The 13,062-nt window shown below is 38.8% G+C and overlaps 1 protein-coding gene across 1 annotated transcript in view; it reads left to right on the forward strand.

Moving 5' to 3' along the window:
* The window catches only part of LOC137039708 (CD48 antigen-like), an 87,300-nt gene that overhangs the window by 1,553 nt on the left and 72,685 nt on the right, over nucleotides 1-13,062 (forward strand). The window contains exon 2 of the mRNA XM_067414982.1: nucleotides 972-1,289. Within this exon, the coding sequence (XP_067271083.1) occupies nucleotides 972-1,289 (318 nt within the window). The remainder of the gene's footprint in view (nucleotides 1-971; nucleotides 1,290-13,062) is intronic.

Here is a 13,062-nt window from a genome sequence, read left to right on the forward strand (position 1 = left end):
ACCAGAGAACTCATGAAGAGCTCATGAAATGTTCACAACATTCAAAACAACGCTGTGTGCTGGATTAAACGCGATCATTTTATGCGTGTAACACATATGGCATTATTTTTTACCAGAGAACTCATGAAGAGCTCATGAAATGTTCAAAACAACGCTGTGTGCTGGATTAAACGCGATCATTTTATGCGTGTACATGTGGCATTATTTTTACCCGCTGAGAACTCATGAAGAGCTCATGAAATGTTCAAAACATTCAAAACAGCAGCAGGATTTCCTCCGTTGTGCAAAAGAGACGGCCGTTCTGTCGTCTGCACCTGCTAATAATGGGCAACACAGGAACTTTGATGAGAAGAGCCAGGTATGCTTTTTGTGTGTTTTTTCTAGCATTTTCGAAACATGCTCGTCAGACCAAATATTGATGAGGCTCTTCCTCGTTGCTCAACGTTTGCCCTCTAACGTTAAAGTTACTCATTTTGGATACACCGATCTTTCCGCGTCGTCAAATCAGCTGCATTATGCGTGGCATCTTGTGACATTACGTCCGGTTTTTGGTCCGTTTACATGTCTTTGGTCCGTGTTGCGTTCATATATCAATCGAACCGCACCAGAGTTCGTTTGGAAGCGGACCGAGACCCATCTTTTTAGCGGTCTCGGTCCGCTTGTTTGGTGCGCACCAGAGTTCGGGTGGCAGCGTTCACATATGTTCAAATGAACCGCACTAAACGAGCAACCGCACCAGGGTTCGTTTTAATCGAACCAAACATGACAAGTGTGAACGCACCCTAAATCAAAGATCGAGGATGTGTTGCACCAAATGAGTTAAACTTCAATAGTTTAAATCAAGATTTATTAAATAATTTAGTTGCACCCAAATTTGTTCGACTCACATTTAAACCATAATTTTGATCTGGTTTTAGAAAAACTTTTTCAAGCTTTATAAACCATCAGAAACATTAATCTGTGTTCATCAGGTGTGTTTGGTGAGTCAGTGTCAGTGACTGAAGGAGATTCTGTCAGTCTAAACACTGATCTTACTGAAATACATGAAGACGACGACATACGGTGGAGATATGGAGCTGAAAACTCTAAGATAGCTAAAACGAAGAAAAAGAACCAAACCTTCTCCACATATAACGGCCTTGATGTGAGATTCAGAGACAGACTGAAGCTGGACAATCAAACTGGATCTCTGACCATCACAAACATCTCAACTGAACACGCTGGAGATTATCAACTAGAGATAAGTGGAGCGACAGAGTCATCAAAAACATTCAGAGTTTCTGTCTATGGTGAGTAGAGATCATTTGTTCGTTCACATCTTGTTTTATTTTTCTTTAACTTTTTAGCATTTAATTTTTTTTTTTTAGTACTTTAGTGTGCGAGATGACAAACCTAATTAACAGGATTAAAGAGAGTATTATTTTACAATAAATTACTGTAGACATTTACAATGAAATGAATGCATGCTGGGTAATTTTCCTTCAAATGAATCAACAGCAGAATGATGTCACAATAACTTACTGCTTGTTGTCTGAAGTTGTCTTTAACCATGAAAGAAATGATATCGTTTACCACAGTAATTGTTCTGTCAGTATAATGGTGATCAGTGTTGCTTGTGATCTTGGAAGGGCATGTTCATATATTTACATTTCTGATCTAGCCAGAAGTGTGGCAATTAAAATACATTTGTTCATCATCATTTGTTCAAAAAAATGGTGGCAAGCTAGAATATGAAATAAGCTAATTGTCTGATTTTAAGTCAAATCATAAATATGAAGATTTTTGTTTTAGATTTATGCCAACGTATCGATAACTTATTTCATATAGATCGGTCTTTTACATTAATAAAGCAACTGCTGAGATTCATCTCTGAAAGATGTGACATCATCTTACAACACAAGGCTATTTTCTAGTAAGCATCACTTGATGATGCACAGACATACAAAACACAGCAAATAAAAAAACTAAATGAATATATATTTTTACAGTGCATTTACTTACGCATTAAACAAAGCCTTTTTTATTAGATTTATCTGTATTCCTCTTATTCTCTCGTTTTCCAGCTCGTCTGCCTGTTCCTGTCATCATTAACTTTTCAAACTGTTCCTCTTCTTCATCCTCTTCATCATCCTCATGTTCACTGGTGTGTTCATCAGTGTTGAATGTGAGTCATGTGACTCTCTCCTGGTTCAAAGGAAACAGTTTATTGTCCAGCATCAGTGTGTCTGATCTCAGCATCAGTCTCTCTCTACCTCTGGAGGTGGAATATCAGGATAAAAACACCTACAGCTGTGTGCTGAACAATCCCATCAGCAACCAGACCAGACATCCCAACATCACTCAACTCTGCCACACATGTGCAGGTACGGCAGCACGGCTGATATAATGTGTGTGTTTATTCACTGACCTGATCTCTGTCTTCTTTCTTTATCATTACAGCACTGGACACACCGTCTCCTCCTCCTCCTCCAGTCTCAGTCTCTCTGATAGTGCTGATCTCTGCTGGATCTCTGATGACTGTTGCTGGATTTGGGATCTTCTGGATCTGCAAGAAACACATAAAAAATTATTGTAAGTGTAACCTACAGCTATTAACAAGTGTTATAACAAATATTAATTAATATTATTACAGTAATAGTAAAATTGAAAAATATACTCCAAACACATTATTCAATTGATAGCCCATATTATAACTGAATATTTAAATACATATTCATGTAGGTAACCATTTAGTCCTAAATAATGTTGGTTATTATTTTTTTCGAGCAGTTCAGATTTGTGAAGATGAGAAAACTTCTGCTGTTCTGTTTCTTCATCCGTCGTTCTATGAAAGAAACACACACACATGGGTAAGATCATTTAACATTTGTGTGTGTGTGTGTGTGTGTGTGTGTGTGTCATTTCAGCAGTGAGTCAGATGAGGATCAGTGTGTGATTGTGTTTCTATCTGTATAATCATCATCAACTGAAGACAATTACTGATACTTTTCTGTAATAACTGGTTATTTGCACTGAATATGTTTTAAAGCAACTGAGAAACACTAAAATGTTTCAGGATGTTTGAAAGCAACTAACTGTATAATTGTCAAAAAGAAAGGACAACAAATAAACTCAAACTACTGTATTCATTCATGAAATTTTCACTTCAGGCTAATATTAATACAATATTGGTCACACTTTCTGTTGTTTTCTAGGCAAAATTGCCTAGAAATGTTCCTTTTCAGCTATGGGGTAACACTTTACTTGAAGGGGTGTGCATAAGACTGACATGACACCTTCATAATCATGACATGACACGTGTCATGAATATGAAGGAGTTTTTATGCATGTTTATGACAACTGTCATTAAGTGTCATTCGCTTAATTATGTCATTTTTAATGCAATGATGACATTTCGGAGTTGTCTTTGTTATGACAACTTGACATAAACCAATACATCATAACCTGTCAGTGTCTTTGTCATGACAACTTGACATTACCAAGACAACATAACCTGTCATAAACATGACATAACAGATTATCAAATTTAAGAAACTTACTTAGCTTATAGGGTTAACCTTAAACTGTTATGTGGTTGGTTTTGATGTTGACTGAGGCCATTATAATGTCATACATTTTTTTCAGTGGCACAAGTTTAATTTGTCATTAAAATGCAATTAGGTGTTAATACGCTGTCAAATTATTTTTTAATAACAGCATCATTAATATTTTTCAGTTCACAATGTTTTATTTAATTTTTTAAGTTTCCTCCACCAGCTTCAACAGAAGGTTAGATAATAGACAATTTCAAATGTCTTAAAAATATAAAAAGGAGTTTGAGAAATAAAATCAATCATTTAATTTTTAAGACCTGCCCTCTCACAGAACTGACTCTTAAAAACACAAGGCATGAATTTATACACAGGTGACCAGCACCAATTAACGCAAAAAGGGGAAAACACATACACAAATAATGGCCATTACACAAAATAAACATATATATATCAACATCATATACACACATAAACAAACACAGAAAAATAACTCTTTGTCAAATTACTTCACTTTATAAATTATCTTCCGATGTCTAAAAATAAGAGGAATAGTCTTTAGAGCCCCACCCCGGGCTGAACAAGGAATGGTTGTGGCTAGAGCCTAGGCCGGAACATTATATATAGGGCCAACGTTTCCGCCCGAACCCCTTTTGACGGTGCACCAGCACACGTGACTCCACCATAACAAACGGAATGGTAAGAATAAACTCAAACTATTCGTTAAAGAGTGAGCGAAAGTTTAAATAAAGTATATTAAACCCAAAATAACGTTGTGAATTGTTTTTACTTACTGCAAACTAAATTGACATTAAACAGCTAAACAAACTAACCTGACTGAGGCTCTGCCAACAACTGTTACAGCGTACACATTACCAGTGGTGCCACCATAGACAGCATAGGTGTATATGTCTATGCCACTCTATCATTTTGAGTTATATTAATAGTTTTTAATGACTCTGTACGATTTCCTCTATGATGCCATATTTCAGGTCAAGCTAAATATTCATGACACTGTTATAAAATAATTTGACAGAGTATTGACACTTAATGACATGTTAATGACAAATTCAACTTGTACCACTAGTTTAGGTCAAGAAATATATTCATGACAATGTTATGAAATAATTTGACATAGTATTGACACTTAATGACATGTTAATGACAAATTCAACTTGTACCACTGTAGTTTAGGTCAAGAAATATATTCATGACAATGTTATGAAATAATTTGACAGAGTATTGACACTTAATGACATGTTAATGACAAATTCAACTTGTACCACTGTAGTTTAGGTCAAGAAATATATTCATGACAATGTTATAAAATATTTTGACAGAGTATTGACACTTAATGACATGTAAATGACAAATTAAATTTATAAAAAAATCATGACATTATAATAGCCTAATGACAGCCAACGTCAAAACCAACCACATGACAGTTTAATAATATTAATAATAATAGTAATAGATTTTATTTATAACGCACTTTTCATTCCGAAGAATCTCAAAGTGCAACAAAGGAAAAAAATAACAATACATGAATAACAAGTAAAAATTACATCTCAACATCATGCCGGACTCTGATGACGCTAGCGTGGTGCAAACTTCAGCCACCATGCAGTTCAAGCCCGAGGGAGACCACCAGTGAGCAGCCGACACCCAGAAGAGAGAGCAGCCGCAGCGAGCAACATCAAATGTCCTTCAAACCAAAACCAACCACAAATTCAAACAAAAACAGAAGAGAAGCGCTGAAAAAACGGCAAACAGCGTCCTCTCAGTGGCTGCCAGCAATCAGCAACAGTCCCAATAGTAGCTCTGTTAGACTAGTCACAAACATAAGAAAATATAATAAAATCTAAATTTAATAGTAAAGTTAACATGATTTGTGGGTGGAGAAGCGGCGAACAGACAATGCCAGCATCCTCTCCCCCACGTTGCCTAGCAACTAATGTAATGTAAACCCAAAAAGCTAAGTAGTTTCTTAAATTTGATAATTAACCTGCTATGTCATTTCATGTCTGTTTATGACAGGTTATGTTGTCTTGGTAATGTCAAGTTGTCATGACAAAGACACTGACAGGTTATGATGTACTGGTTTATGTCAAGTTGTCATAACAAAGACAACTCCGAAATGTCATCATTGCATTAAAAATGACATAATTAAGCGAATGACACTTAATGACAGTTGTCATAAACATGCATAAAAACTCCTTCATATTCATGACAAGTGTCATGTCATGATTATGAAGGTGTCATGTCAGTCTTATGCACACCCCTTCAAGTAAAGTGTTACCAAATAGGATCTATAAGCCACTGATATAAATGATTTTTTTAGTTTTTCATTCTACAGGTGCTGGTCATATAATTAGAATATCATCAAAAAGTGGATTTATTTCACTAATTCCTTTCAAAAAGTGAAACTTGTATATTATATTCATTCATTACACACAGACTGATATATTTCAAATGTTTATTTCTTTTAATTTTGATGATTATAACTGACAACTATGGAAAATCTCAAATTCAGTATCTCAGAAAATTTGAATATTGTGAAAAGGTTCAATATTGAAGACACGGTGCCACGCTCTATTCAGCTAATTTACTCAAAACACCTGCAAAGGCCTTTAAATGGTCTCCCAGTCTAGTTCTGTAGGATACACAATCATGGGGAAGACAGCTGACTTGACAATTGTCCAAAAGACGACCATTGACACCTTGCACAAGGAGGCCAAGACAGAAAACGTCATTGCAAAAGATGATGGCTGTTCACAAAGCTCTGTGTCCAATCACATTAATAGGGAGGCGAAGGGAAGGAAAAGATGTGGTAGAAAAAAGTGTACAAGCAATAGGGATAACCGCACCCTGGAGAGGATTGTGAAACAAAACCCATTCAGAAAAGTGGGGGAGAGTCACAAAGAGTGGACTGCAGCTGGAGTCAGTGCTTCAAGAACCACTACACACAGACGTATGCAAGACATGGGTTTCAGCTGTCACATTCCTCCTGTCAAGCCACTCTTGAACAACAGACAGCGCCAGAAGCATCTCGCCTGGGCTTAAGACAAAAAGGACTGATGAGTGGTCCAAAGTTATGTTCTCTGATGAAAGTAAATTTTGCATTTCCTTTGGAAATCAGGGTCCCAGAGTCGTCTGGAGGAAGAGGCACACAATCCATGTTGCTTAAGGTCCAGTGTAAAGTTCCCACTGATTTTTCTGAGGTCCAAGGTCAACGCAGCCGTATACCAGGAAGTTTCAGAACACAACTTTATGGAGATGCAGATTTTATTTTCCAACAGGACTTGGCACCTGCACACAGTGTCAAAGCATCCAGTGCCTGGTTTGAGGATCATGATATCTCTGTTATTAATTGGCCAGCAAACTCGCCTGAATTTAACCCCATAGAAAATCTATGTGGTATTGTGAAGAGGAAGATGCGATATGCCAGACCCAATGCAGAAGAGCTGAAGGCCACTATCAGAGCAACCTGGGCTCTCAAAACACCTGAGCAGAGCCACCGACTGACCGACTCCATGCCACGCCGCATTGCTGCAGTAATTCAGGCAAAAGGAGAACCACCTAAGTATTAAGTGTTAAGTTTAAGACATAAAAAATGTATTCATGCATATGTATAACCCTGTGCTGAATATTGTTTAAGTTTGCACATGACCGTTTACCAAAAGGAAAAGGGAACTCTTATTATGAAGTCCCCCGGAAGTGGGGGTGTGGTTGTTGTTTTTGTCCCCGAGCACGATGGCTGAATAAACGGGTGATCGTTGAACTACTGAAACGTGTATTTTTGTGTAACATTGGTAGCAGAGGATGGTTAGCAACTACAGAGTACCACCAACCTTTGATGAAGGAAAACCATATGAAAGTTGGAAGAATGAAATTACAATTTGGACCAGAGTCACGGAACTCGAAAAAAAGAAACAGGCGCTTGCTGTGGCTTTGGCGCTGTCCGGAAGAGCGAGAGAAACGGCGATGGAAATACCGGTAGATGATTTAAATAAGGACACTGGCATGAACACTTTACTTGCGAAACTCGATGATTTGTTTCTCAAAGAAGAAAAGGACCAAACGTATGAGGCTTACTCGAGTTTTGACCGGATTATGAAAGATAGCGGTGTTTCCATGACAGACTATATAATCGGTTTTGAACAGCGGTACTCAAGGATGCGTAAATATAACATGGAGCTTCCCGATGCAGTATTGGCATTCAAACTGCTGGACACTGCGTGCTTAGAAGTGAAAGACCGACAGTTAGCTTTGACAGCATGCACAGATTTGACTTTTGCGTCAATGAAGTCAGCACTGAAGAGGATTTTCGGAGGAAAGTCTGCTACTACAGTGGGGATTAACCAGGAAACAGTATATGTAACAGAACACAGACGACAAAGGAGCAAGCCATGGTCACAAAATGTTCAGCAAAAGACACCACTGCCCGGCACTAACCCTCTGGACAGGTATGGACGCAGATCAAAATGTGCAGTTTGTCAAAGCACATTCCACTGGGCCAAGGACTGTCCACACAGAGGTGAGCAAGTCAAGCTGACGGAAGATAGTAAAACAGATGATATAGAAGAGTGTAATATTACTCTGTATACAAAAGAGTCACCCACTGAAGCAGAAATATTTATGACAGAGTGTTTTGGTTCTGCAATAATAGACACTGCATGCACACGGACTGTGTGTGGACAGGAATGGCTAAATAGCTACATCGCTGAACTAAACCAAAACGAGATAAAAAACCTGAGGAAGACAGAAACACACAGTCGTAGACCCTTTAAGTTTGGTGACGGAAAAGTAGTCTATTCCAGCAGAAAGTTGAAAATTCCTGCAAAGATCGGACAAACTAAGTGTCACATCGAAACTGAAGTTGTCCCAGCAAAGATTCCACTACTTTTGAGCAAGACATCCATGAAAAGAGCAGGCACAGTGCTGGATATGGAGAATGACAGTGCGGTGATGTTCAGTCAACCTGTGCAACTAGACTTCACAAGCTCTGGTCATTACTGTGTAAACATTATGGACAATGAAATGAAAAACATTCAAGATGATGATGACTGTGTCTTGGTAGCTGCTGAAGCTGTCACTCCAACGAAACCAAGGAATGAGGATGCACAAAGTCAGTGTGATGAGGAAATACTAGCTATCTCAGAAAAAATGAGCTCAGCAGAAAAACACAAAATCCTGATGAAACTTCACAGACAATTTGGTCATCCTTCTGCTGACAGACTACAGAGACTTCTCACTAGCTCAGGCAATAAAGATGCAGAATGTAGTGTCATTCTGGAAAAAATTGTGAGTGAATGTGAAACATGTCAACGATACAGTAAGACCAAACCAAAGCCTGCTGTTGGACTACCACTGGCATCTCAGTACAATGAAACTGTTGCAGTAGATCTACATGAACTTGAAAAAGGTGTGTGGTATCTCCACATCATTGACCAGTTCACAAGGTTCAGTGCTGGCAGCATACTGACCACGAAGAAATCTTCAGAAATAGTGAAACACTTTGTCCATGTTTGGATAAGTGTACATGGTCCACCTCAGAAACTGTTTAGTGACAATGGGGGAGAGTTTAACAATGATGAGGTTCGAGACATGGCAGAAAACTTCAACATAGAAATAAAGACGACAGCAGCATATAGCCCATGGAGCAATGGACTGATAGAGCGACACAACCAAACACTTACAGAGATCATACTGAAGGTGAAGACAAGTAACGGCTGTGACTGGAACACTGCATTGGATTGGGCTCTTATGGCAAAGAACACCATGCAGAATGTCCATGGCTACAGTCCTCATCAGCTGGTGTTCGGAGAGAATCCCAATCTGCCCTCTGTATTGACTGACAAACCCCCAGCTTTAGAGGGCACCACAAAAAGTGAGTGGGTGGCAAAACACATCTCTGCTTTACATGCATCAAGAAAGGCTTTTACTGAAGCAGAATGTTCAGAAAGAATACGAAGAGCACTGCGTAAACAACTGCGTCACACTGATGAGAGATATAAAATGGGTGACAAAGTGTACTACAAGAGAGTTGATTGTCAAGAGTGGAAAGGACCAGGAGTTGTCATTGGCCAGGATGGTGCAGTGGTGTTTGTCAGACATGGAGGAACCTGCATTAGGGTACACTATCTCAGACTAAGAAAAGTAAATACAGACAGCGGAGATCAACAGAACAATAAGGATGATGATGATGAAATTGACACAAACAATGTGCAAAGACAGGAGATGACGGGAGATGCTGTCAACACGGAGGGAACTGAAACTTTAACCGAGATGCAACAGAGTTTGACGCAAATTGAACACACAGGGGAATCCTCTATGGGGCAGAATGTAGCAGCACAACACACAAGTGACGACATAGGGACACAAAGTGTTACAGACCAGGGAGCTGATGTCCGTCTAAAAACAGGGCAAGTCCTAAAATACAGAGACAGAGACAGTGGAGCTTTGCACACAGCAAGAGTTCTAGGGCGTGCAGGCAAAGCTACTGGTAAATATAAAAACTGGTACAATCTTCTACTCATTGAACCCACTAATGTTGCAGGCAGTAAAGATTCAGTAGATGTATCATGTTTAGAGAGTCTTCAAATAGAACCCGCTGTTACTGATGTCAATACCACAAATGTCAGTGAGGATGTATTAGTGACGAAAGATCTATCCTTTGACCTAGCCAAACAAGCAGAAATTAAGAGTTGGAGAGATAACAGTGTGTTTGAGGAAGTTCAAGATGAGGGACAAAAGTGCATTTCCACCAGATGGGTGTGCACTCTCAAGGAAACACCAACTGGACTAGTACCAAAAGCACGATTAGTGGCCAGAGGATTTGAGGAGTTAGATGTGTCAGAACTACAAAAGGATTCACCCACATGTGCTTCAGAGTCCCTTCGACTGCTTGTAGCAGTTATTTGTCAAAGACAGTGGGCACTTCATTCCATGGATATAAAATCTGCATTTCTGCAGGGAATTGAACTGTCACGTGACATATACATCAGGCCTCCCCCTGAGGCTATCTGTGAAGGAACATTATGGAAGCTCAAAAAGTGTGTATATGGTCTGGCAGATGCCTCATTGTACTGGTATAACAGAGTGAAAGAAATTGTGCTGAAAGCAGGAGGAAAAGTGTCCAAGGTTGATCCAGCTGTTTTTTACTGGCTAGATCAGGACTGCACTGTAAATGGGGTGCTTGCCTGTCATGTGGATGACTTCATATGGGGGGGCACGCAAAGTTTCTCCACAACTGTAATACCACATCTCAGATCTGTTTTTCAAGTTGGACGTGAGGAACATGATCACTTCTGTTATGTGGGAATAGAGTTTATGACTGTCAACAGAAAAGTACAAATACACCAGGAAAACTACATTCAACACATGCAGCCCATACATATGGATCCTTCACGAGCTGTGGAACAAGACTCATCTCTCTGTGAGGAGGAAAAGGACCAGCTCAGGTCTAAAATAGGCCAAATTCTCTGGGTGGCAAGACAGAGCAGGCCAGATGTTATATTTGACGCTAGCAATTTGGCATCAGACTTAAAAAATGCAACTGTGCAGACAATCCATGAAGCAAACAGGATAGTGTGCAAACTTAAGTCCAAGAAGGTAATTCTAAACTTCCAACACTTGGGCAGAGACAGTGCTCTTAAGATGATTGTGTTCAGCGATGCCTCATTTGGAAATCTTTCAGATGGAGGCACCCAAGGAGGGCACCTGATTCTTCTAATGGGAGAACATGGAAAATTCTCACCCCTTTCCTGGCAATCAAAGAGAGTCAAGAGAATTGTGCGGAGCACACTTGCTGGTGAAACACTGGCAATGTCTGATGGAATTGACAATACAATTTTTCTGTCCACACTGTTCTCAGAACTTACAACTGGTAATGCTGAACATGCTCCACCAATAATCTGTGTCACAGACAATCATTCACTGGCTGATGCACTAAAGTCCACAAAGTCTGTTTCTGAGAAAAGACTCCGCCTGGAGATAAGTAGTATCAAAGAACTCGTCCAAGCACAGAGAGTTGAGCGAGTACTGTGGTACAACACAAAAGAACAACTTGCAGACTGCCTTACCAAAAAGGGGGCATCAGCTTATCAGTTACTTAAGGCACTGAGTGAAGGACTATGGAAACTGTATTAAAACAAAGCCTATCTTTGAGTTCTACTCCTGAGCTTGTTGAAATGTACTAGGTCGTATCCTTGTTCTAATATGTGGTAGTACAGTATGTTCTGTTAGTATGTTTATAAGAAGTTTTTTTTTTTTTTTTAAGAGAGAGAGGGAGTTTGTTAAGTTTAAGACATAAAAAATGTATTCATGCATATGTATAACCCTGTGCTGAATATTGTTTAAGTTTGCACATGACCGTTTACCAAAAGGAAAAGGGAACTCTTATTATGAAGTCCCCCGGAAGTGGGGGTGTGGTTGTTGTTTTTGTCCCCGAGCACGATGGCTGAATAAACGGGTGATCGTTGAACTACTGAAACGTGTATTTTTGTGTAACATTAAGTGCTATACATGCTCATACTTTTCATGTTCATACTTTTTAGTTGGCCAAGATTTCTAAAAATCCTTTCTTTGTATTGGTCTTAAGTAATATTCTAATTTTCTGAGATACTGGATTTGGGATTTTCCTTAGTTGTCAGTTATAATCATCAAAATTAAAAGAAATAAACATTTGAAATACACCAGTCTGTGTGTAATGAATGAATATAATATACAAGTTTCACTTTTTGAATGGAATTAGTGAAATAAATAAATGTTTTGATATTCTGATATTATATGACCAACACCTGTATCTTGTGTGATGTGTTTTACAGAAACCTGAAGAGGAGACTCACGTGGAGTATGTGTCTGTCAGCACGAGAAGATGATTCAGTATTTCTCCAATATCAGATCCAGCTGTGATCATTTCACTATAGTGACTCCTGCGAGTCTATATTATTAAGATTATGATCTTATTTACCCTACAGCTGCATGCTTTGATACACAGCACTGGTTTTAGTTGTTTCCAGCAAGAGTAGCAGAACAACAATTCTTGACATCACAACCTATTTTATAAAGAGTTTAGACTGAAATCAATGTACAACGTCAGTAATTTAAAGAATAAATTAAATGATTCACTATTTCAATATGGTAACATGCAAATGTCACGTGACTGATCACTATTTTAAACCTCCAGCCAGTAGCAAAAAGTCAATTTAAGTCACTGCTATAATACTATAGGCTAAATGTATAATAATGAATGTGGAAATATAATGGAAATAGGCCTTTTCGTCCACATAATTGGTGAAGTTAGATATAACAATAGGGGTTAATGTAACAGAAAGTGTGCTTCTCTCTGTATAGAGCGCCATCTAGAGTTCAAAATGAGACTTCACATCTGGAACAATAATACTAGCGTGCTCAGGGTGTTTGATACAGGTCAAAAGAGCCATCTCAAGTCTCTGTGACCTTCTGCTCTCTAGATATGGCTCAGGTTACTCCTTCAGCGACAGTCTGTGCGATTTTTTTATTACAGCAA

This window comes from Pseudorasbora parva, chromosome 14, assembly GCF_024679245.1.
Source record: "Pseudorasbora parva isolate DD20220531a chromosome 14, ASM2467924v1, whole genome shotgun sequence".
NCBI classification, from domain to species: Eukaryota; Metazoa; Chordata; class Actinopteri; order Cypriniformes; family Gobionidae; genus Pseudorasbora; species Pseudorasbora parva.